The 26,062-nt window shown below is 49.5% G+C and overlaps 1 protein-coding gene across 2 annotated transcripts in view; it reads left to right on the top strand.

The window, feature by feature from the left end:
* Nucleotides 1-4,912: 4,912 nt before the first annotated feature.
* Nucleotides 4,913-26,062, top strand: part of OSBPL2 (oxysterol binding protein like 2) — a 36,881-nt gene continuing 15,731 nt past the window's right edge. For both annotated transcript variants that reach the window (XM_065921663.1, XM_065921662.1), the window contains exons 1-2: nt 4,913-5,016; nt 23,315-23,485. In XM_065921663.1, the coding sequence (XP_065777735.1) occupies nt 23,449-23,485 (37 nt within the window). In that variant the 5' untranslated portion in view covers nt 4,913-5,016; nt 23,315-23,448. The remainder of the gene's footprint in view (nt 5,017-23,314; nt 23,486-26,062) is intronic.

The raw sequence follows: 26,062 nt of genomic DNA, 5'->3' as shown, positions 1-26,062 counted from the left end.
AAATATGCATGTGATGGCTGGAGCATCAGCAGCCATCTTGTGTTTTGAGGTGACACTGAGGCTAGAAGCCAGTATTAGAAAAGTGATACAATAAGGGCTTTCCCAGGTGGTGCTGGTGGTAAAGAACACACCTGCCAATGCAGGAGATGTAAGAGATGCAGGTTTGATCCCTGGGTGGGAAAAATCCCCTGGAGGAGGGCATGGCAACCCACTCCAGTATTCTTGCCTGGGAAATCCCATTGACAGAGGAGCCTGCTGGGCTACAGTCCATGGGGTTGCAGAAGAGTCAAACACGACTGAAGCATCTTAACATAGCACACAGCACACAATAAGATAGGAACTTAGTACCTGCCAAACCTGGATGGCCTAGGCTTGTGGCATGTGAAAAAGAAGTACATTTCTGTTTTGTTAGCACCTCTGCTATTCTGGGTTTTCTCACATATGCAGCTCTAACTAATCTTAAAAAGCAGGAGCCAAGTGGGCCCAAATGTCCCCCCAACAAGGTAGAAGGCCACTTCAGAGTCATATAGGGCATTCCATAGGGGAAAAAAGTTCAGTTCAAGAAAATCCTGGGTCTGTCACAGGCCCTTCTGAGTCCTGGGGGATCCATACCCAACAGAGTGGGAAGGGCCCTGAGAAGAGGGACACTTGTTGGCTTTGTTTAAATAGCATTCCCAAACCTGCTTGACGAAGGAACACTTTCCTCTCGAATCATCTAATAGCAGCCAGAATTGGGATTTCATGGCACCTCATTTGGGAAACCTTTCAAAGGGTGAATAGGGCATTTAACTGAGACAGCACACTCAAAGGTACTTGGCCCACAGCTGGGCACATAGTATGTGCTCAGTAAGTGCTAGGGCTCCTATTGAAGCTGGAAGTGGGGCCCACGTCAACTCTCAGCACGGAAGTCACCCCAACCCCACCTGGCCCCTCATTCCTGCCTGTTCCAGGCCAGCACCCTTGCCCTGCCCTTTCTCCTGTTTCTGTGGGGCAAGGTGGCCCCCTGTAGAGGCCCAGGGGCTGGGGGCAGAGCACTGCGGAATTGGGTGGCATCCACCTGGGGAAGAGTTGGTTTGCAAAGCTGCAGCAGCGAGGAAGGCACGGGGTAAAAAGTTTATCAGAGGAATACATTTTTTCTCTGTTTTGGCAGAATTTAATGGGTGCAGATTGCTCAGGTCCCAAAGCCACGGAGAAAAAAAAGAAAAAGCCCTTTGCCGCTGCTATTGATAACTTGTCTCTCCACGTGGTGGGTTCAAAACTAAAAATACTCTTCTCCGACGGCGGGGAAGCCGAGCGCTGTCACGTTGCAGAGGAGAGTTGAAAGCTGTGTGGGGAAGGTACCTCGTGGGCCACATGAGGGCTGGGGCCCCCTGCAGTGACCAGTCACCCTCTGCTCACCCAGGATGCAGCTGGACAGAAGATTTCCTAGCATTCCACAGAAGGGGAGAGGGAAATTTCCATTCCGTGGAGCAGGAGAATGGGCAGGGAGAGGAGTGACCTCAAGGGGGCCTCCCCAGGTTCAAAGGCCAGGTCAGCAATCCCAGGCACCTGGCATCCTTGGATGCCTAGCTCTGTTGCTGCTCTGGCCACAGATAGAGATAAAAAGATTCACCCAGTATGAAGCTGGGGACAGAGCAGTGGGCTGCAGGCAGGGCTGGCACCACTGGCCCACTTGGCAGCGTCACCACTGACCCAGACCTCCTGGACCTTCAGATCTGCATCTGAAATAGGTGCCCAGGTGTTCCTGGAGCCTGGGGGGCATGGCTCGTGGCCTCTGAGCCTCAGTTTCATCTCTGAAGGGGGAGTGATGATCTCTGTTCTGCCTCCTGAAGTGACGGAAGGAAGGGGGATGATGCACGTGAATGTGCCTCCTGAGGGCAAAGTGAGGACATGTGCTCCCCCACGCTGGGGCCTCTGGAGCCCAGGATGCAGGGTTTCGCCCACGAGTTCAGTTGGCGACTGAGGGGAGAGGAGTTGTGGGCCACAATATCACCTGATCCTGATTCAGAAGGAGCTGGGACAGGGAGGCTCTAGTCATGCTCACTTGGGGTCAGGGGAAGGTCACAGGCAGACATGACTGCAGGGCTGGTCTGATTTTCGTCAGATCTGAGAGCAGTTGCAGTGGGACCAGACACCCAGCACTTCTCAAACTCTGAGAGCACACACAGGATGGACCCTGGGGTCCTGAAGGGACTCTGGGACCAAGCTAGGCCCGAGTGCTCAGGATGAAGGGGGACACTACAATGACCCCTGCAACCATGGGACAGGAATCAGCTGATGTTCTGGCCACGAGCCATGCCCTCCAGGTTCCAGGAACACCTGGGCACCTATTTCAGATGCAGATCCTGGTCCAGGAGGTCTGGACAAGGCTTTGTCTTTCTGGCAAGCTCTGGGGCTGGGCCAGGCAAGAACACACCAGATCAGGCCACTTCCTCATTGCAGGTCCTGGGTGAGTCACTTCCCTGATTGAGGCTCAGTTTGCTCATCTGTGAAGTGGGAATGATGACCCACAGTATCTATTGGATTGACTGTTGCAAACATGAAACTAGCTAATGTCAGCTTTCATCATCATTGTCTGGCCCCACACCCTCTTTGTCTGCTTTCCAGCTCCTAGTTTTCAGCCCATTCCTGGAGAATTCTGCCTCTGGAATTGGCCTCCTGACCTAGTGAAGGTCATAAGAAATGTTCCTGACCGGTCCCAAGGCACTCTCCTTGCAGCTTCTAGCTGGGGGAGGATTCCTGTCCAACCCACAAGCACAGGAAAGAGGAAGCAACAGCTGACACTCAGAACCCAGTTTGCTGCATTTGTTTGAAGGGGATGAACACCCACCCCAGCCACGGGACCCACCTGGGATTGGAGCCCACCCCTACCCCTAAGGCCAGGGCGGAGATGGCGATGCTTAGTGTGGTCCATGGGCAGACGGAGGATCATTCAACCCCAGCCTGTCTCCTGGCCTGAGCACACCCTTGTGCACTCACCTCTGGAGTTCATGGCTGAGGGGTGGGCTGGTTGGTCGAAACCCTCAGGAGCATGTCCTTCACCTGGGGGTCAGAGTCTTAGAGGCTTGTCAGAGTAACAGACCCTGTGCTGAACTCAGGCCAGGCCCAGGAGGGAAACTGCGGAGCATCTCCGTGGCAACCGGCCTTGTCCTTGTCCTGGCTTGGGAGCCTGCACACTGCACCCTTCCCTCTCCTGCTGGAGTCGTTTTTTTCAGAGGTAACCATGGCAATCCCTTTGTTTCCGAGGCTGAGCCCCGCCTCCCTCCCAGCTTTTCTCTTCAGCAGAGGCTGGGAGAGCTCCTTTTCAGTCCCCGCACGTCTCCAGCACCCACTGACAGTGGGCCCACCGGTGAGCCAGGGCCAGACCCTGGCATGGGGATGACTGGTTTTCTGGGCTCAGAAACGCAGTTCAGGCCCTGGTCGTCCTGCACTTGCTTGCGCCCCACTATTTACAGGCAGCACCTTCATATGCACGGGGCTGCAGAGGCAGCTAAGGTCTGCCCTCAAGGCACCCCAGCTGGAAGTGGGGAAGTGTTCTGAGGAGGGAGAGCAAAGGCCCAGGGGGCTGGTGCTGAGGAGGAGATGGTGAGGAGCAGAAGCCCAGCACGTGCTCTGTGATTGGGGAGGTCTGTCAGCACTCTTGTGGCTCCAGGGTCCCACCTCAAACTGGCTTAAGCAGAAAGGAAAATATGGTGACTCACTTGCCTGAATTCTTGCCTAGAGATTCCCATGGACAGAGGAGCCTGGTGGGCTACAGTCCATAGCATGGCAAAGAGTCAGACACAACTGAAGCAACTTAGCACGCACATGCCTGAAAAGTCTAGATAGAGCTTGCCGAGGTGGCAGCTGGTTCCAGGCGAGCCAGGGGTGTTTGCTCTTGCTTTCCTCTGGATTAGTCTCGTCCTCAGGTGGCCCCTCCCCTCACAGTGACAAGATGCCCATCAGTAGCCCCAGACTTACATCTTTCTCTCACCTAGCCTAGTTCTGTGGAGGTCTGTGGGTAGATGGGAGAGTCATTTGACCTCAGCTTTCCCTCTGGCCTGAGCTATCTGTTCCTCAGTGAAAGTCCCAGTACTGACCCTCACTGGCCAGCACAGGGTCACCTGCTCACCCCTGAACCACTTGCTGTAACTCTCAGCAGTCAGCCTGATTCATGTTACTCCACTCACCCCAAATCAGACCTAAGACTTAGATGGAATTGGGTAGGAGAAACCTGGTTTGCAAAGGAAATCTTGGTACTCTTAGGCTCAGAGACGTTAGTTTACTTGCCCACAGTCATACAGCTGGTAAGGATGCAAGCTCGGATCTGACTCCAGAGCTTCTGGGCTTAACCGTGGAGCCACTACAGTCAGTAAGAGCCCTGCAAGGTTTTGTTTTTTTTTTTTCCCTGCAAGGTTTTAAACAAAGGAGGGAACGGTCAGGAGGGTAAACTGGCGCCGGGTTTTGGTGAGTGGTGAAAGGTATGGCACGGAGGGTGGACGGTGAGAAGCCCTGCATGCTGCTGAGGAAGGCAGTTTTTTGAAGGGTGACTCCGGGTTCCGCGCGTCCCCAGGGTTTGGGAGCGGCAGGCGCAGAGGCCCCCAAGCGCGCAGCATCAGCGACCCGGCCACCTGACTCGCTGTTTGTAAACTCAGCTCACCCAGCCACGCCCCTTCCTTCCTCTCGCCCACCCTTTTCGCGTCTATATCTGCATAATCCCGCCTTTCCCCTCTTTGATTGGTCTTCCGCATCGTCACTCCTCCGCAAGGGCTGGACTCCAGAGGGGCGGAAGGCGGGGCCTATCTGACAACGTAATTAGCATAGTCCCGCCTCCCAGCATCGCCCTCAGGTCGAGCGTTGATTGGACCGGCGGTGGCCGACGCGACGGCGCCGGGCGCAGCGAGTGGCGAACGTGGGCTGTCAGTCGGCGGGGCGGCCGGCCGCACTTCCGCCTCGGTGTCAGTGGGTCCCGGGCCTGCGGGGCGGGGGCGGGGCGGGCAGCGGGACTCGGCGGGCGGCGGAGGGACAGCAGTCCAGGTGAGTGACCCGGTCGGGACCCCGACACTACGTCTCCCGGGAACCACGCCCAGCATCGGGCGGGCGGGCCTGGGCCTCGGGCGGCAGGGATGCCGGGCCCGGCTAGGGGGGAGCCAGAGCCTCGCGCCCCCCGGCCCCTGGCCAGGCCTCGACCCCAGCCCCGGCCCGCCCGGTCTCCCGCCGCCAGCCTGCCCGCTGGCCGTGTCCCGGGTCCGAGAAAACTTGGGAGTAAAGTTGGCGGCCGGCGGCTGGGACGGCCCGCGGGCGGGGGCGGCGGGCCTGGGTCCCGGGCGGCCGCCCAGACCCCGCGTCTCCGGGCAACTGCGGCTCCGGTGCTGGACAGCCGGCCGCCGCACCCGGAAGTGGACTGGAGAGCGGGCCCGGGAGCCCTCCAGCCCCTCTCAGCGGCAGGGATGAGCCGAGGGGCGCGTTGGGCAGGGGTGGCGGGACCCCCGACTTTCCCTTGTGTCTAAGGTAGCCGCGTCCGCGGTCAACCAGTCTGCAAGGGCAGGCGGTGAAGAGCCAGTGTCCCCGCTCGTGGTGTAGCCCTCCCTCTCCTGCCCTCCCTTCCCCTGCCCTGCGACCACCTGTGGGTTTGTCTGTGCCCTGCGAGGTTTTGTGCCCATGTCCACCCCCTCCCCTGCTCTTCCTTTTGTTTTTAATTTGTCTACTTAGCAGACTGTACGTACTGCAGAGAGCACTCCGCCTAACACATGTTCGATAAGTTAGATATGTAATCTGATTTTAAAAGCTTCCTTCTTTCTGCAGTTACATTTCAGTAATCAGCAGAATAAATCTTGAAACTTGATAAATCCAAGACTTATTAAGGGCAAGACTATTGGGTAATCAGCAATCTTCCCAGGTTTTTCTGGGAGAAGCAGCTGGATGGTGTTAGGCTGTCCCTGGCACTCTTGAGTGTAAATATCGCCTCCCAGGGTTCCTGTCCTTGGGGTCAGTCTAGGACAAACTCTGGACCTCCCAGCAGCAGCATCCTGTGCCTTAGTCCCTTTGCTGGGGCGGCCTATGCACATTTGGAAACGTGGTCTCACCCTGCAGTTCAGCAGATGTCTCTGGGGTGCCCGCTGCATGCCTGGCTGTGAGCTGCAGGCCCTGTCCGTCCAGTGGGACTGGGGAGCGGAGGTGTCCCGGGACCCCTGTCATTGTGGCTCCTTGTCCTGGTGGCAGAGCGAAGGCCCTTCCTGACTGTGCCCTGGGCAGTGTTTGCCCAGCACTCCTGGCCTCAGTTCCTTCCTCTGTGACACATAGCCATGTTCCTGGCAGGGCTGATAAGACAGCAGATGCAGCGCTTGTCTGCAGCAGCTCTGACATGTGGCAGGTACACGGTTGTTAACTCTCTGCCCCTTGGTTGTGGACAGGAACCTTATGGGCTGCACTTGCTCCTTGTCCACGCAGCGCCTGGCAGGTTGCTGTTGTTCAGTCTAGGGACAACTGAAATCTCCTTAGAGCTTACTTTTTCTGTTTGCTTCACCTGTCCTTCTGTTAATAAGGTCTTACCTAAGATGCCAGTAATACCTGACAAAGGTTGTCCAGGACTGCTGTAAGCATATTATATTCACTTGATTCATGTGGTTTTCACAACAGCCTCCAAGACTCTTCCTTAGTTCCATTATCCTATGTCTAGTCATGAGAAAGCTGAGGAACAGAGAGGTTAAGTGTGTGTACTTAGTCGGCTCAGTCGTGTCTGACTCTTTGAAACCCCATGGACTGCAGCCCGCCAGGCTCCTCTTTCCTTGGGGATTCTCCAGGCAAGAATACTGGAGTGGGTTGCCATGCCCTCCTCCAGGGGATCTTCCCAACCCAAAGACCAAACCCACGTCTCTCGCCTTGCAGGCGGATTCTTTACTGTCTGAGCCACCAGCGAAGTAGAGAGGTTAAGTGACTTACTCTAAGCACATAGGAGTAAGTTATAGAGCAAGGATTTGAACCGAGGCAGTCTGGCTCCAGGGTGCACATCCTTAAATACCTCTCTATACTGCCTTTTAAAACCAACATTTTCTTTTTCAAGGTCCCTTCAGCATTTTTCTGTGGAATGTTTAATTGCCTCATGACTGTGTGTCAGAACTTTGTTTCTTGCAGCACACATAACTGATAGCTTTTCATTTGGGGTGAGCGTGAATGTTTATGAAACCGTTTAATTTCTTCTGAAATAAAGTAGTAATTCTCTATCTGGCTATCCAGGATTTTGCTGAAATATCCTGCCTGCTGCCCAGTTCTGCAGTCAGTGGGGAAGCCGCTATTGTTCACTGTGTGAGAGGGCAAGTTGAGGGGGCAAGGGTGACATGGATGGATATGCTATTGGGCCCAAGCCTGTGGTTTTGAATTCATTTCTGTGCAAGCCTGATCAGTGAACTTAAGGCTGTAAACCGTGCACTGGGGGCTTTTCTTTCTCCTCCTAGGTGTATTCAGAGGGTCTGGCTCTGGCTTACCATTTTCAGAAGCAGTGTCATTTTAGTGTTTAAAAAGTGCCACTTGACCTTCATCCCACTGCATCTTATCTAGGCCTTCCAGGAAGTGCTGGCAAATGAGTCTTGGGTAAATACTTAAAACCAGCCTGACTTTAGAGATCTTGGTACAAATCTTGGTAAAATCTTCAACTAATTATGAAAGGTTGGAAACATTTTATATATTCTTATACTGTCTTCAAATGATTTCTTTAGTATTCCTGTGAAAAGCCAATGCCCATCTTTTCCTAGGAGTTTGGCTGTGTGGGTATAAGGTATTCGAGGCTTGCATCTTTGATCTAGGGCTGTGATGCTGGTCCTCAGGTGGCTGAAGTGCTCTATCTGAGAGGTTAGGAATCTTCCCGGAAGTGGCCTGAGGCTCTCCAGTTCTGGCCCCTTGGTTCTCTTTGATGGGAGGAAAGTTACTCATCTGCTCTTGCCTCAAGGGTGCTGACCTGTAAAGTGGGCTATTGCGTAGGTTATATGTGAAAATGTAACTGAGTGGACCTGGCACTGTCATAGATTCTCAGTAGACTTTCAGTCACAGACCTGAGAGCCCTGAAATTTACCTCTCCCGACACTGACATAGACAGACAAATGCAACTTATCAGTGAAGGGAAGCCAGGGAAATCTTTGGTAGGTAGATTTGCAGTTCTACTGAAATGAGCTACAGTAACACCTTTTTTTTTTTTTACAGTAACACTTTTTTTTTTTTTTTCTTTTTCTTTTTTTTTTTATTTTTCAGTGGGTTTTGTCATACATTGATGTGAATCAGCCATAGAGTTACATGAATTCCCCATCCCGGTCTCCCATCCCACCTCCCTCTCCACCCGATTCCTCTGGATCTTCCCAGCCCAACAGGCCCGAGCACTTGACTCATGCCTCCCACCTGGGCTGGTGGTCTGTTTCACCACAGATAATACACATGCTGTTCTCTCGAAACATCCCACCCTCCCCTTCTCCCACAGAGTTCAAAAGTCTGTTCTGTACTTCTGCGTCTCTTCTTCTGCCCTGCATATAGGGCCATCGTTACCATCTTTCTAAATTCCGTATATATGTGTTAGTATATACAGTAACACTTTTAAGATATGACTATTCAGGAGGAGTTGTCTTGTAGGAAGACCCCTGGACCCAAGCATTATCTCTTCTGGGGCTCAGGCTCACAGACAGAAACTTGGTGCACTTTAAGATTGAATTGATATGGATCCTGAGAGGAAGTTAGCATTTGAACATAATTATTTACAAATACTTAAATCCTAAGAATCGTTAGTAGTTTAGGTCTTAGTTTGGGACTTTCAATGCAGTTTCTGTGCACCATGATTAATCTGTGTCTCTGTTGCAGTGTGTACTTGTCAAAGCATTTTTGCTGATAAATCACAGGCATTGGCGTTGCAGCCGTATTGCCCTCTGGCTGGAAGCGTGTGTGGAATACTGGCCCAGCCCGGCATCTCTCCTTAACAAACATGTAATGAAATGGTCACTGTAACCTATCCGGGATCTCTGTGGCTCTCATTTCCTCTTTTTTCCAAATTCAGAAAAGCACTTGGGGTCATCGGGCAGCATTTCAAAGCATCACCATCTTTCAACTGGCTTTCCCAGTGATGTAAACACTCGTACCTGTGCGATGAGCTGGACAGTGGAGGTCAGCCTTCAGAAAGGACTGTGTTTAGAGACGTGGAGGTGTGGAGACCTCTTTGCCTGGTGTTTATTTGTCTCTTTGCTTTCTCATTTCATCAGTGGAGTTCTTGCAGGATTTCTTTTGAGATGCAAACTCCGAGTCAATGCTGGCCTGGTTGGCCCTGCACCAGCCCGGCCCGTAGCCTGGGGGCCTGGGGGGGAAGGAAGTCTGCTCACCCCTGGGCACTGGGGTCATGGCAGGAGGAATGGTCTTTGTGGCTCTGGGTGAGGCAGACCTGTCTGACTTTGAGCTCATATCTTTATCAGAGCGGTGGACCCACTGGCCTTGACAGGTGCCCGGGACACGTGCCTTCCAGGCTGGGTGAGAGCCTGGCATGAGAAATGGTCTTGTGCAAAGTCTTCCTGAACCCAGATCCTAGAAAAGACGACGGCAGCCAAGGGGGGGGGGGGGCAGGGGTGGGTGTGTATTTTACTGAACAAATGAAACGCTGGTCGTGAGAAAAGATCAGCTGTGACCTGGCACCTGTGCCACTGTGCTTGGCTGAAAGGTGAGTTCCACTGTTGCCTCAAACCAGGGAAGTGTGTGCTCTGACGGCCAAAGCGGGCAGCTTTGTGGGTGAAAAGGAGCACCTCAGAGAGAGCTCCAGCAGTGGCAGGTGTGAACTGGGGCCATGACCAGGGAGGGCCAGGGCATCTTGTCCCCATCTTGGTACCAGTTGGGCACCAGTGTCTGTGTTCTGAAGACGCATTAACCATGGGGCATGTTCCGACACGTGAGGGCTGGAGGGCCCAGGGCCGCCATGAAGTCCGTCTTGGAGGTAGGATGCTGTGGGTTCAATGGCAGGGCTTCTTACCAGAAGCCCTTGTGCAAGTCTGTAAAAAGTGGAAGTTCCAGGCCCAGACCTCACCTCCTGGGAGCGGGTTCCTCGGCGGGAGGCCTGGGTCGTGTGTGCGCCCCACTCCTGTGACTCCAGTGGGGCTGGTGCTCTTGTCAGGGGTTAGGGTCTACTACAGGGTCCTAACCCATTTTGGATCAGGATCAGGGACCACTTCCACCCCCCACCCCTGCTGCCCCTTGCTTTGAGAACTGAATGAAGAGTCTGAGTTAGGTTCCTGGGGAAAAGAATGAACGCAAACAGAACTTTGCAATTTTTCCCTTTTTGTTTCTCTCTCTTTTTTCTTGGGGTGGGGTGGTTAGAAATTGGTGGAGTTCCCTGACCTTGGTTCACCCTGAGGAAGTGCCTGGGGCAGGCGTGACTCGGATGGTGAATTTCTTAGCAGGTGAAACCGGTCAGGGGAGCGAGCAAGCAAGTGTGTCCTACTTGGGTGGGAGCTGATGGGGAAGGACCTGGAGTGGGAGAGGGAGCAGGCGAAAGGGCGAGGCTGTCAGACCGGTCCCTACCCCATGATGGATGTGGCATCTGGAGCAGTCCCCCGCAACATGTCCAGGCTGTGCTCCTGCTCATGAGAGATGGACCCGCCGCAGGAGGGGCATTCCCATGGCCTGATTTCTCCCGGCCCTCAGTGCGCCGCCTCCACGGTGGCTGCGGCTCTTGTGGTTTTGTATGAACACAGCCCCGGAGGCTGTGAACGGGCTCCCTGTCTAGAGCTGTCTCACCCACACCCCAGGCTGCATTCACACCACTCTGCTTTACTCTGTGTTGATTTAAACAAATGCATTTGCACAGAAGAGCATCCATTCATCCCGTGCAGTCCTTGCCTACAGTACTGTGTGCTGGGTCATCAAAGTTGTCCTCAAAGTGGTACCAAGTCTTGGTGCTTGCCACTGCACAGGGAGCGGTTGGATCCCAGGGGTGGGGGTGGGGGGGCACATAGGTCTAAACTGAGTCTGTCGTGGACAAGTAGGTGGACGGGGGGGGTCTCAGCTGCTGCTGAGGCCCAGCAGGAAGTGTGGCTCCTGGGACCGGGCTGGTTTGCCCTGTGGGGTGGAGAATGGTAAACAGTGGGTGATTAATGGAGCTGTTTACACAGCAGAGAGGTTTGCTTACCTTCCTGAGTCTGGAAACTTTCAGTTTCTTGCCTGAACCCCTAACAACCTTGACTAGTCATGTGCTGACTATAAACTGCTCGCTGGCTTGGATAACACGGGAGCCTCTGGGGCTAGGCTGCCCTGGCCCCCCGCCCTAACATCCACCCCTCAGTGAAGACATTTTGAGGTCCCTGCAGTATCTTCATCTGTGATGAAGATCACACTGCCTTGCAGAAGGCTGGGGCTGTGGAAAGTCCACAGTCAGAAAATATACACGTACTTGTTTTGCCCTAAAAGAGCACCCTGATGGAGCCTCCGGCACAACTAGACTCAACCGGATTCCATTGAGTGTAAGGAACCAGTGTCCAAAAGGCCACTCTCGGTTCCTTCCTGTGGTCCCTGAGGTGCATGTGGATAGGTGCTCTGCAGATGACGGCCAGCCTTTTGAGAGGCCTTGCTGGGAGCAGAATGGGGGTGTTTACCTGATTTCCAGCCTCAGGAGCATGAAGATCTGATCATTCTTCAGCAGGTAGTGAAGTGCGCATTTCAGTGAGTTCAAGATGTGAAAACCTGGTCAGCTTTGGAAATAAGAACAAAGGGCAGGCTTGGCCTGATGCTCTTCTCTGCACTCCATCTGTGGCTGGTTGGGAAGGCTGCAGGGACCAGGCCAGCTCTGCTGCCGCTGCCTGACTTGTGTGCAAAGGCCAAGCAGGGCCACCGGAGCTTCCTGGGTCCCCGTGTTGTCCCAGCCCAGCGAGGCCCTGCAGTGCTCTTTCTGGGATGGACACCACCCGCCATGTTGGCCACTGGAGCAGAAGGGATTCAGCCGGGTAGCGTCATAGAGAAATAAGCATTGGCTTCCTCTCTGCATGAGCTCAGAGTCACCTGTGGCCCTGTGGCCACTGCTCCAGACAGAGCAGGTTAGAGAGAGTACGTCTAGTGCGGCACTGGGATGGGTGCAAATTGAGTGCTTGTGTCCATTAAGTCTTGTTATTTTACAGAAGAAAGAAACTGGGCTCTGTGGCATGGTGGCAGGAGGAGGATAGGTAGGAGTCGTCAGGCATCCAGGTGACAGGGGGGTTTCCTTGACAAAGTGGACATCTCAAAACTGAAACAGTCAGTGACCACAAAGGTCACTGTTCCCCCACAGTGACACTGCCACGTGGAGGGGTGAGGCCTTGGGAGGCCCTGGGACTGGTGGTGTCCCTGGGCCTTGTTCCTTCCTTGGGGGGCGGCCGGATCAGGAGAGCCTGTGGGCACGCTTGCCCCACCCCAGGATGAGTTGGCATCATCCAGCAGTCTCGGTTCCCCTTTTCCAGATTTGATTTTCCTATCCTCATCTTACGGCTCTTCAGTTCCTCCAGATACTGATGGTGTCCATTATGTGCTGAACTCTGGTTTTCACACTCAGAAGAGATGCTGCTTCCACGTTCTTGGTGGTCATCCCAGCCTGTGTGCTCCGGTAACATGGAAGCGTCTCTGTAGCATCTCTCTGGGGTCTGACAGGACAGCCTCGGGGGTGTGGCCAGGTTGGTCGCAGCCAGATGGCCCCCGGGAAGGGGAGGCCCTAGGGCAATGCTGGGACCTCTGGTCTGTTCCATCACTGGCCCGAGAGTGACTGCTGCCCTCTGCACTTTGCATGGGCTTGTCTGTCTCCAGGAAGAGTTTGACCTTGACCTTGATAGCTGTGGGACAGTGAGAGACTTATGGACAGACTGGGCTCTTGCTGGCTGCTGCTGCCTTGCTTCTGTCGCTGACTCATTCTTGACGGAAATCTTGTTTTTTGCATCTGATGGGTTGAGCACATGTCCTATCAGGGAAGCGTGCCCCCCGGCTGAGGCCCTGGCCGGGTCTCACCAGCGATTCCTTTGGGGTCACCTACTCCGTGACCACCCTCTGAGTGTGAGCTCTGGGGAGCAGGAGGTGGGGGTGGGGGGTGGGACCAGGCCTCGTGGAGTCCACTCTGAGGGCCTTCTGGCTAGTCCTGTACCTTCTGGCCAGTTCTTCAATTCCCAAATCCGCTCCCCCACGCCAGCACCGGTGCTCTAGTTCCCTGGTCTCTCCCAGTGGGAATGGGGATGGAAGGTTTTGGCTGCATTCGTTTGAGCCGTTACAAGGAGCAGCACACCCTGAGGTTGGAGTGTGGTTGGGGTTTGGGACCCTTTTTAGCGAGAACCTCGCATGAGAATCTGTCAGAGTTCCCAGGGGAATTCTCCCTTTCCAGGGCAGTGCTTCAGAGCCTGGCACCCAGCGCGTGGAGCTCTGTGCACAGTTGTTTGTTTCTTGTTTGTCCTACTTGCTAATGTATTTTTTTTTTCCAATTTAGAAAGTTGCAGTAAAATACACATAGCATAAAAATTACCATCCTGACCATTTTTAAGTGTGCAGTTCAGTGGTCGTGTATACAGCCATCACCACCATCCACCCCAAAGCTCTTTTCAGCCTGTGAAATGGTAAAGACCCATTAAGCATCAGTTCCCCGTTTCCCCTCCGCCAGCCCCTGACAACCACCTTCTTCTTTCTGTCTCTATGAATTTGACTCCTCTACAATCCTCGTGTAAGTGGAATCACGCAGTAATTGTCTTTCCGTGTCTGGCTTATTTCATTGGTCATAATGTCCTCAAGGTTCATCAGTGCTGTAGCATGCGGCAGGGTTTCCTTCCTTTTTAAGGCTGAATAATATTCTGTCATGTGTCTGGACCCCATCTTGCTTTTCCTTTTGTCTGTGGATGGACACTTGGGTTGCTTCCACATTTTAGCTGCTGTGAACATGGGCGCGCAAAAAATTGAAAGAATTGCTTTCAGTGCTTTTGGGTACATACCCAGAAGTGGAATTGTTGGATCACGTGGTAATTCTATTTTTAATTTTTTGAGGAACTGCCCTCCTGTTTGCCACAGCGGCTGTACTATTTTATGTTCTTACCAACCATGCGCACGGGTTCCTGTTTCTCCACACCCTCACCAAGACTTGTCAGTTTCTGTTGTTTCTGATAGTAACCATCCTAAAGGGTGTGAGGTTGTGTCTCATTGTAACTTTGATTGCATTTCCCTGATGATTAGTGAGCTGAGCATCTTTTCATATGCTTATTGGCCATTCGTATGTGTCCTCTGGTGAGATGTTTGTTCAGCTCTTTTGCCCATTTTTGAATCAGGTTGTTTGCTTTTTGTTATTGAGTTTTAGGAGTTCTCTATATAGTCATGATATTAATCTGTTTTCAGATGTATGATTTGCAAATATTTTCTCCCATTCTGGGGTTGCCTCTATACTCTGATAGTATATAATGCACAAATTTTAAAATTTTTTCATGAAGTCCCGTTTGTCTAATTTTTCTTTGTCTCTGCCTTTGGTGCAGTTGCAGGACACCTAGGTTTGATCCCTGGGTTGGGAAGATCCCCTGGAGAAGGGAAAGGCTACCCACTCCAGTATATTCTGGCCTGGAGAATTCCATGAGCTGTGTTGTCCATGGGATCACAAAGAGTTGGACATGACTGAGCCACTTTCACTTTCACTTTGGTATCTTATCCAATAAATCATTGCCAAATCCAAAGTTATGAAGGTTTTGCCCTGTATCTTCCTTTTAAGAGTTTTTTAGTTTTAGATCTTACATTTAGGTCCTTGATCCATTTTGAGTTAATTTTTGTATATGGTATAAGATAGGGTCCAGCTTCATTCCTTTGCCTGTGGATATCCAGTTTCCCAGCACCGTTTGTTGAAAAGACAGTCCTTTCCTTCTTGAATGGTCTTAGCACACTTGCTTGTCAGAAGTCAATTGACTGTATATGTGAGGATTTATTCCTGGACTCTCTTCTTTTCCTTTGGTCTCTGGGCTAATACCACATTGTTTTGATTATACTGTAGTTTTGTAGTAAGTTGTGAAATCAGGAAGTGTGGTCTTCTGGCTTTGTTCTCCTTTCTTCAGTTTGTTTTGGCTATTGAAGGTCACTTGACATTCCATATGAGTTTTAGAATGGATTCTTCTGTCTCTGCAGAAAACATCATTGATGCTTGATAGGGATTGTATTGAATCTATAGATTGATTTGAATTGTATCAACATCTTAATATTCAGTCTTCCAATCCATGAACATGGGATATGTTTCCATTTGCTTATGTTTTTCATTTCTTTTGGCAGTGTTTTATAGTTTTCATTGTATGGTCTTTAACCTCCTTGGTTAATTCCTAAGAACTTTATCCTTTTAGATAACATTGTAAAAGGGATTGTTTTGGGGATTCCCTTTTCAGATGGTTCACTCTAAGTGTGTAAAAATACAACTGATTCTTCCATGTCGAGTTTGTATCCTGCTACCTTGCTGAATTAGTTTATCCTAATAGTTTTTTTGTGTGTGTTTGTGGAATCTTTAGTGTTTTCTCTATATAAGATCACATCATCTGCAAACATAATTTCACTTCTTCTTTTCCAATTTGGATGACTTTTATTTCTTCTTCTTGCCTAATTATTCAGCCTAGAACTTTCAGTACTGTGGTGACTATAACTGGTGAAAGTGGGCATCAGTGGTTTCCTGATCTTAGAGGAAAAGTTTCACCACTGAGTATGATATTTACTGTTGTTTTTTCACATCTGGCCCTTATGATGTTGTCCTTCCATTGCAGTTTATCAAGTGTTTCTATCATGAAAAGGTGTTGAGCTTTGCCAAATGATTTTTCTGCATCAGTTGGGATGATCATGTGGTTCCCCCCGCCCCCCTCCCCCCGCTTCATTCTATTAATGTGATATATTACATCAATTGAGTTTCATGTATTGAATCATCCTTTCGTTCCAGGAGTAAATCCCATTTGGTCATGACATGTAATCCTCTTTAATATGTTGCTAAATGTGTGTCAGTGTGTTCTATCTGTTAGTATTATGTTGAGGAGTTTTGCATCTGTGTTTGTAAGGGGTATTGGTTTGTAGTTTTTTTCGGAGGGTCTTTGCCTGATTGCATAGATGGGGTTAGAAAGTGTCTATTCTTCTTAATTTTGGGGAAAGTTTGAGAGGAATTCATGTTAGTTCTTTTTTAAATGTTTTGTAGAATTCACCAGTGAAGTTGTCAGATCCAGGGTTTTTCTTTGTTGGGAGATTTTTGTTTTGTTTTGTTTTGCTTTCTGTTGGGAGATTTTTGATTACTGATTGGCTTGCTCAGATTTTCTGTTTGATTTGAGCTTAGTATGTTTTGTGTTTCTAGGAATTTGTCATTTCATCCAGGTTATCCAGTTTTGCAGGGTTCATAGCCCTTTCTTATAATCCTTTTATTTCTGTAGAATGAGTAATGTCCCTATTTTAATTTATGATTTTAGTTTTTTAAGTATTCTTTCTTATTGGTCTGTCTAACTGAAGATTAATCGATTTTGTTAATCTTTTCAAAGAACTGACTTTTGGTTTCACTGATTTCCTCTATTTTTCTATTCTTATTATTTTCTTCCTTCTACTAGCTTTGGCATTTGTTGTTCTCCTTCCTTAGGTTGTGAGGTTAGGTTATTGATTTGATGTCTTATTTTCTAACATGAGTATTGGTTGCTATAAAATTTCCACTTAGCTCTGCTGTCACTGAGTCCCATAAACTTTGGTGTGTTGTGTTTTCATTTTCATTTGTTTATAAGGATTTCCTACTTTTCCCTTGTAGTTTTTCCCTCTGATCTGTTGGTTGTTTAAGATAGTTTTTCTTTTTGTTTTGGCAGTACCGGGCAGCTTGTGGGATCTTAGTTCCCTGATCAGAGATTGAACTCAGTCTCCTGAGAGTGAAAGCTGAGTCCTAGCCACTGGACCACCAGGGAATTCCTAAAAGAATGTTATTTAATTTCCAGAACGTTGTGAATTTTCTAGTTTTCCTTCTGTTAGTGATTTCTAACTCATTCTTTTATAGTCAGAGAAGATGCTTTGTATGATACAGATCATTTAAAATCTACTGAGACATAGTCTGTAGCCTAACATATGGTCTGTCCTGGAGAACATCCCACGTGCACTTGAGAAGGTGTGTCCTGTTGTTGGGTGGGGTGTTCTGGATACATCTGTTAGATCTAATTGGTTGATGGTGTTGTTCAAGTCTTCTGTTTCTTATCTTCCATCTGGTTGATGCTTGCTAATGTATTTTTAAATTACTAAATAAAATTTATATTATTTTGGACAATTTAAATTCAGAATTGACATTTAACTGCAAAAGTAGCTTTAGAATTTTCAAATTATTGGTGAGCTTTGCTTTCTTTGTGAAGATTGCATCTAGGTTGCCTTGCTCATTTTTGAGCAGAGAAGTAATACACAGTTTGATTCTTTAGTGAGTCGACCTTGGAGATTAACCACCAGGTCCCTAAGCCAGCCACTTATTCCTCAGTGACTTAGGTCTGTTTTTCTAAGAAAATGTAAAGATGGATTTGTAAGACCTGAGTGCGGGTATTCATATATGTGGTGGTGGACAGTCCGCATTTGGAGCCGGGTCCTGGGAGCATGGGGCAGCACTCTGGGGGTGGGCACCTTGAAGAGAGGTGAGGAGCTCTGTGGAGGGGCAGGCACCTTGTGGGGACCTGAAAGCAGTGGGGCGCCCTGGCTGCTGGCCCTTGACGGGACCTAGAGGGAGTGCTCACTGTGGGGCTTGAGGAGGGACTGCAGAGGGGGAGCCCCTGGAGGCCCACAAAGATGTCCAGCACAAGCTTACTGTTCTGCGTTTTTCTCTGGACTTAGAAAAGGAAGCAGCTGATTTGAAAAAAGAAAGTCTTTTTCTGAAACCCGGTCTTCTCTGAGGCCCAGCAGACACACCGGAGAGGAGGCTTTCTGCTCCCTGCCCACTTTAGGGTCCCTCCATGGGTGTGGGCTGGATTGGAGGCAAGGACCACCTTGGGGTCAGAGGCCACTCAGCAGGGGACTGAGTATGGAGGGTCCCACAGCCATAAGGCTTTCAAGAAGAGGTCAGGTGGGCGGCCAAACCGAGGTAGGACCAAGGATGCCCTGCCCCCATGCCTCTGCGGCCCCACTCTCCCTGCCTCTGCCCCCCCCCCCCCAAACTCAGGGAGAAGGAGGTAGATCACTGCCATCTTATGTTGATCCCATAGTGGTGGTTGGTTTCTGCTGGCACAGTGAAGACCATACAAGGTGTGTGACTTTTAGGATGACTCCCCCAGGCATGGCCTGGACACTGGGCGGGATTAACTGTGTACCCGGCAGGTGTGTGCAGGTCTGAGGTGGCTGCGAGGCTTCTGGCCTGGACTTGTGGAGCATTCTCCATGGGGCTTGGGTACCTGGTAGTGGTTGGACCACAGATCTGCATGGCAGGGTCACAGGGCTGCAGCCACGTCACGGTCCCAGCTGTTTGGCTCAGCTCCTGTCTTCACTGTTTGTCCAGCCTGACATCTTACTTTAAGCCTTACCTTCATTTTAAAGACTTTCCATGAGTTTTGATTGATTTACTTTGAACATTGGGACTTTTGTTATGGGCAAGGAAGCACATAAAAAGAAAATATCTTGGCTTTGAACATGCCTTCTATTATGGGAGATATTAAAGGTACAGAGAAGCAGGAAGCACAGCACCATGGTCCCCTGTGAGCCTGTCCCCATACCCAGCAGTTCACCAGCTCCTGGCCCATCTCGTCCCCTTAACCACCCCGGCCTCTCCCCAAGTCATTTTGAAGAAACTCCCAGACATGCTGTTATTCTATCTGATGTGTTTCAGTGCATAGCTTGAAAAGATAAGAGCAGTTTAAAAGATGCAGTTATGACATCTGTGCCTTTAAGTATCTTTTGGGGGGGAGTGTGAAGAAGCTGAAATTGAACAGTTCTATGAAGACCTACAAGACCTTTTAGAACTAACACCCAAAAAAGCTGTCCTTTTCATTATAGGGGACTGGAATGCAAAAGTAGGAAGTCAAGAAACACCTGGAGTAACAGGCAAATTTGGCCTTAGAGTACAGAATGAAGCAGGGCAAAGGCTAATAGAGTTTTGCCAAGAGAACGCACTGGTCATAGCAAACACCCTCTTCCAACAACAGAAGAGAAGACTCTACACATGGACATCACTAGATGGCCAACACTGAAATCAGATTGATTATATTCTTTGCAGCCAAAGATAGAGAAGCTCTCTACAGTCAGCAAAAACAAGACCAGGAACTGACTGTGGCTCTCAGATCATGAACTCCTTACTGCCAAATTCAGACTTAAATTGAAGAAAGTAGGGAAAACCACTAGACCATTCAGGTATGACCTAAACCAAATCCCTTATGATTACAGTGGAAGTGAGAAATAGATTTAAGGGACTAGATCTGATAGACAGAGTGCCTGATGAACTATGGACAGAGGTTCGTGACATTGTACAGAAGGCAGGGAGCAAGACCATCCCCAAGAAAAAGAAATGCAAAAAATCAAAATGGCTGTCTGAGGAGGCCTTACAGATAGCTGTAAAAAGAAGAGAAGCATAAAGCAAAGGAGAAAAGGAAAGATATACCCACTTGAATGCAGAGTTCCAAAGAATAGCAAGGAGAGATAAGAAAGCCTTCCTCAGTGATCAGTGCAAAGAAATAGAGGAAAATAATAGAATGGGAAAGACTAGAGATCTCTTCAAGAAAATCAGAGATACTAAGGGAACATTTCATGCAAAGATGGGCTCAACAAAGGACAGAAATGGTATGGACCTAACAGAAGCAGAAGATATTAAGAAGAGGTGACAAGAATACACCGAAGAACTATACGAAAAAGATCTTAATGACCCAGATAACCGCAATGGTGTGATCACTCACCTAGAGCCAGACATCCTGGAATGCGAAGTCAAGTGGGCCTTATGAAGCATCACTACCAACAAAGCTAGTGGAGGTGATGGAATTCCAGCTGAGCTATTTCAAATCCTAAAACATGATGCTGTGAAAGTGCTGTAGTCAACATGCCAGCAAGTTTGGAAAACTTCAGCAGTGGCCACAGGACTGGAAAAGGTCAGTTTTCATTCCAGTCCCATAGAAAGGCAATGCCAAAGAAAGCTCAAAGTACCGCACAATTGCACTCATCTCACATGCTAGAAAAGTAATGCTCAAAATTCTCCAAACCAGGCTTTAGCAATATGTGAACCGTGAATTTCCAGATGTTCAAGCTGGTTTCAGAAAAGACAGAGGAACCAGAGATCAAATTGCCAACATCCTCTGGATCACCGAAGAAGCAAGAGAGTTCCAGAAAAACATCAATTTCTGCTTTATTGACTATGCCAAAGCCTTTGACTGTGTGGATCACAATAAACTGTGGAAAATTCTGAAAGAGATGGGAATACCAGATCACCTGACCTGCCTCTTGAGAAATCTGTATGCAGGTCAGGAAGCAACAGTTAGAACTGGACATGGAACAACAGACTGGTTCCAAATACGAAAAGGAGTATGTCAAGGCTATATATTGTCACCCTGCTTATTTAACTTATATGCAGAGTACATCACAAGAAACGCTGGGCTGGGTGAAGGACAAGCTGAAATCAAGATTGCTGGGAGAAGTATCAGTAACCTCAGATATGCAGATGACACCACCCTTATGGCAGAAAGTGAAGAAGAACTAAAGAGCCTCTTGATGAAAGTGAAGGAGGAGAGTGAAAGAGTTGGCTTAAAGCTCAACATTCAGAAAACTAAGATCATGGCATCTGGTCCCATCACTTCATGGCAAATAGATGGGAAACAGTGGAAACAGTGGCTGACTTTACTTTTTGGGCTCCAAAATCACTGCAGATGGTGACTGCAGCCATGAAATTAAAAGACGCTTACTCCTTGGAAGGAAAGTTATGACCAACCTAGACAGCATATTAAAAAACAGAGACATTACTTTGTCAACAAAGGTCCGTCTAGTTAAGGCTGTTGTTTTTCCAGTAGTCATGTATAGATGTGAGAGTTGGACTGTAAAGAAAGCTGAGCGTCGAAGAATTGATGCTTTTGAACTGTGGTGTTGGAGAAGACTCTTGAGAGTCCTTTGAACTGCAAGGAGATCCCACCAGTCCATCCTAAAGGAGATTAGTCCTGGGTGTTCATCGGAAAGACTGATGTTGAAGTACTCCAGTACTTTGGCCACCTGATGCGAAGAGCTGACTCATTTGAAAAGACTCTGGTTCTGGGAAAGACTGAAGGCCAGGAGGAGAAGGGGATGACAGAGGATAAGATGGTTGGATGGTATCGCCGACTCAATGGACATGAGTTTGGGTAGACTCCAGGAGCTAGTGATGGACAGGGAGGCCTAGCGTGCGGCAGTCCATGGGGTCACAAAGAGTCGGACATGACTGAGGGACTAAACTGAACTAAACTGAACTAGGGGGTATAGTTAACATACAGTAAATTGCAAGTATTTGTTTATTTTTGGCCCCGCTACACAGCTTGCAGGATATTAGTTCCCCCAGCAGGGATAAACTCGCACCCTCAGCCGTGCAAGTGTGGAGTAGTAACCACTGGACCACTAGGAGTTCCCTAAATTGCACATATTGAAAGCGTACGATGAGTTCTGACATCTGTCTGTACCCATGAAACTGTCATCTCACTCGAGATAGGGAAGTGTCCCTTTACCTGCCACTTTGTGTGTGTGTGATTTATTGGTTGAAGAAGCTGAGTTTCACCCTGTATACTTTCCCAGGGTCTGGATTTTGCCCACAGTGTCCCTTTGGTGGAGTTTGGTATGTTCCTGTCTTCTCTGTGTTCCTTTTGTTGGTAGTTAAGGTTGGAGGAGGGTCCATTCTCTTAGCAGGACCCCCGAGAAGGAGGCAGGTAGCCCATGTGGGTCTGTGATGGAATGGCCTCAGACATGGGAATTCATCAGGATTGCACACAGAATGGACATAGCCCGGTCCTTCATGGATCAGCAGGAACGCCTTTAAAAAGTGGGACAGAGAGCCTGCACAGGAAGGCAACTCAAAGGCTTGTGCTTTCCTGCATGTCCTAGTTTTCAAAGAACGTATTGTCATCATCCATCCAGTAGTGACCAGTCGATTTCTTTTTTAGCATCTCGGTGAACCCGGGGACTTAAATGTGTGAGGTGACTACTCTGGCTGTTCTCAGGGCTCACAGGAACTTGCTGTCTCAGTGGAGCCTCTGCAGGTTCGTCTGAACCTTTTGACCTGACTCAAGTAGTCTTGCCAGCTTCCTGCTGCCTCTAGAGGGACCCCACTTCTGTACTCAGCCATTTCTCCTCCAGGGAACCCTGGTTCTGCTTCGTGGCTTCTGGAGCCCGAGTGTGATGCTGGATGTTGTAGATTGGGCCTGTCACATCAGAGAAGAGTCAGAAGTGAGCAATAACTTCTCTAATTTGCCAAAAGGAAAACAGAACCAGCATGGATGACTGAGTGAGGCTTGGAATGGGTGTTTCCTGAAGCTGCCCGGGTGTGGTTCTACCTGCAGGTTAGGAAGGTGGGGAAGGAAAGGAAATTCTGAAAGAGCTTTTTGGGCGGAGGAAGGATGGAAAACCCAACCTCAGTTGGTTGTATGACATAGACGCTCACCTGTGCTCAGGATGGAGCCCGAGATGAACCCTTTGGTGGTGACACCAGGTGCCATGTGGCCGCTCCAAGGCCTGGGGACCGTCTGTTCCTTTGGAACTGCTCTCAGAACTGGAGGGGAGCGCTCTGTCCTGTGCCCACCTCACACAGTGAATGAACCGTGGGTCTCTGCTGATTTTCCTAGAACGTCAAACCTGTGGGGACAGTCTCTTGCCATTGATGAAACACTCCTTCATAAGGGAGAAGTTAATATGCATGAGTTCTCCTAAAATATTGAGCTAAAATAATTCTGGAAAAATTTAAGTTGATTACAGTTTATGCTGAGGACAGCGAACTTACACAGCAGTCTTAATTCCCCAGAGTTGAAAGTTGGTTTCAGGTTAATGTGGAATAAATGTTTTAACAGAACTTTGCATTATTTATAACCACTTGTTCCAGCTTCTGGTGAAGATATGCAGTGGCAGAGGTGTGTTGGGGCCTTGATGTGTGGATGCCTCACTTTCACTAATTGGCCTTTCGAACTGTCCACGTGACCCCAGATTAGTCATGTCAGTGCTCCTTATACAGCTGCGGACAGTGGCTTTTAAAGTAACTTCAGATAGTGGTGCCCTCTGATGGACACAGATGTGACTGTTTCCTCTTGTGTGAGGTCATTCCTTTTACTACTTTGCTCAGATGTAATCGAGATGAACTCAAGGATAGTGAATGGGTATTTTTAAATGTTTCTAAACTATACAACCTTTGAAAGCTAAATACACCAAAAAAAAATTTTTTCCCCTGTAGGTCTCCAGTGTCTGTTGGATTTTTACCTTAAAAAGTTCACAGCGTGAAGTTTCTTATACTGTAGATGTAGATTCAGTACAATGATTGAGTAGAGGACCCTCCAGATCAGGCGGCGGGCGCCTGGCTGCTGAAGGATGAACGGAGAGGAGGAGTTCTTCGATGCCGTCACAGGTAAGCAGAGGGGGTGCCAGCGCAGAGGCCAGGTCATGAGTGCGAAGCCCTCAGACCTCGGCCTCAGACATAGCCTGGGGACATGAGGATGGCCTGGGAGAGCCACGTGGAGAAAAGGGTGACATGTTCCCAGGAAAAGCACTTGTCCTGGCCCAGATTTGGAGGAAAACATCCACTTTGGACCACAGGAGATAACATGAAAGGGCAACTGTGTGTTTCAGTCTTTGAAAAGGTTGCCCTGGAATGTAAATATTTTTATTTGGCTCCTGAATGTGTTGGTCAGCATCCTTATATTGTTTATAATGATCAAAATCTTACTGTCCTGTCTTATAACTGTATCTTGTTTTGTACCACTTAAAGTCTACCAAAGAATAGTAGATCATCTGCTTCCACAGCAACTCTTGCTGTGTTAAAAGTTCAGTTCTAAAAAAAAAGTTCAGTTCTGTTTCGCATTTCAAACACCATTGTGAACACTGGTACCCAGGCTAGTGGGGAGGAGTGTATGGTGGGAATGGGTGTTCTGTGTGTGTGTGTGAGTGACTGGGGGGGCAGGAGAGGCCAGGCTGGGTCAGGCCACATTTGCTTAGAGCAGCCCCTCCTCCTCTTGTCATCTGAGGGGACCCCAAATTCAAGTTCAAGATGCCCCCACTGCCCTCCACCCACTTGTCAGCACTGGGAGCATCACTTTGCTTTTCTTGCTGAGGGTTCTTACTGGTGGAGACGGACTTCAGGGGACTCTTCTAGTCCATGGCCTGTTCTCGGATGTGGGGACATAGAAACAGCAGCTCTGAAATGTTACTACCTCCAGGTCCTTCAGTGATAATCTCCGCAGTGCTGTCAGAGGGGCCCCCCATGGTTGGTGTCGAGAGAGCGTGGCACCCAGCACGGCGGGAGGCTCTTGCCTGGTGGTGGTCACTGTCCCCAGACACCTGTGCCGTCCCCGCCGGGACACCTGGAGCCCTGGTGGAGCCCTGGCCCCATGCTGCCTGAGTTCATTGGCCGTACTTCTCCTGAGGGAGGGCTGGAGCAGTTGCGGGCCAGCAGCCCCAGGTGATGGACTTACTCTCGTCCGAAGCCCCAGGAGGAGCTGGCATTGTGCTCCCTTTGCTGTCCTTAAAGGCTGAACCACTGAGTCATCTCCCGAGATTTCACAGCTATTATGTTCCCTGTAGACAGGTTTTCCTGGGAAGCGTATTGTCTGCTCAACCACCCGCTTATCAGTGATTGTTAGCAGCTGCATTCCACCTAGCGGCTGGTTGTCGGGGAATCATGCCCTTGGTCCGCCTGGCCCTGGCAGAGGCACCACGTCTGAAACCAAAAGAGCCTGACCTCAGTGAGGCCCTCTCACCCAGGAGCCTCCTGGAGGTGCCCTCTTACTGGGACCAGTGTAACTGGCTCTCCTGAGGGCTTTCCCTGGAGAGGCCCTGAGCTGTGTGGGGTGCCATGTGTGTATGACTCCATCCCCACCTCTCCGCACGGCGGGACCTTCCACAAGTCCGTGAGATGGAGGCGGAGGAAGCAGGTTTCTCGGTGAAAACAGTTTCTCACCTCAGTCCTTTGGTTCCCAAACAAGCAACAGGAAGATGAAAAATCTGAAGTCTCCCAATGCAGTGAAATGCCCAGTGAGTACTTGCCTGTCATAGAGTCGGTGTTAACTTTTGTGACTCTAGTTTAAAACATATTTAAACCCAGCAGTTACTGAATGGATGACTTCAATGGGTAGGTATTCCCTATAAGAATCAGTACCTTTCAATTGAAAGGTTTTAAATAAAGCACATGAGAATATGTACAGATGAAGGGCTGTTTAAAAAGTCAGACTGACCTGTCAAAGACAGGTATCTCTAAGTGACCAGATTATAGATGCTTTCAGCTTGCTCCTTGGCTGTTCTATATTTTCTCTTTGTGTAATAACAAGAAACGTTGTGTATTAAGATGATTAAGCTGTTACAGAGCTTTGGCTTCACCAGAGACAAGACTTCAGGCACTTGTGAGGGAGAAGCTGCCTTGTTTTCCGGGGCCTACCCCAGGGCTGTGATCTAAATGAACTTTCTGCTTAACGGTGGCCTAGATTCTCAGCCCTGAGGGATACAGGGATACCTGTGTACTCAGCATCCCTAAGCTGGAACCATTTCAGGCTATGTTTAGACCCACGTTTATGCTGGGAATCAGCAGGTGTCACTTTGGGGATGGTTAGCAAAAACTAGAGGTGACAGGTTATTTCAGAAGGCATTGATCATTTTTAATATATCCTTTCAAATTCATTGTGTCATTGGTTTCAGTGCTACTACATTTTGTGGATCTGTCAATAGAGAAGAATGTGAAAGAAGGTATTTTTGCATTTTCTCAAGGAAGCTTATTAGTGGCAAGGTGGTTTACATTTTGTGTGTGGCAGTAGCCCCCCGGGTGTTTCATGCTGGGCCCCACTTTCCACTCAGAAATGAGGGGCTGTTATGGGAGCCCACCGTATGCTCCTCATGGGCTCACTGCTGGGGGTCAGCAGTCAGGAGCCCCTGCTCCAGCTGGAATGACTCACCTGGAAGCCACAACTCCCTCCAGGCTTGCCCTTGCCCTGGAGCA

Source organism: Muntiacus reevesi, chromosome 2 (assembly GCF_963930625.1).
Source record: "Muntiacus reevesi chromosome 2, mMunRee1.1, whole genome shotgun sequence".
NCBI lineage: Eukaryota > Metazoa > Chordata > Mammalia > Artiodactyla > Cervidae > Muntiacus > Muntiacus reevesi.
The sequence above is the reverse complement of the archived record's forward strand: the minus strand, read 5'-3'. Positions and strand labels throughout refer to the sequence as shown.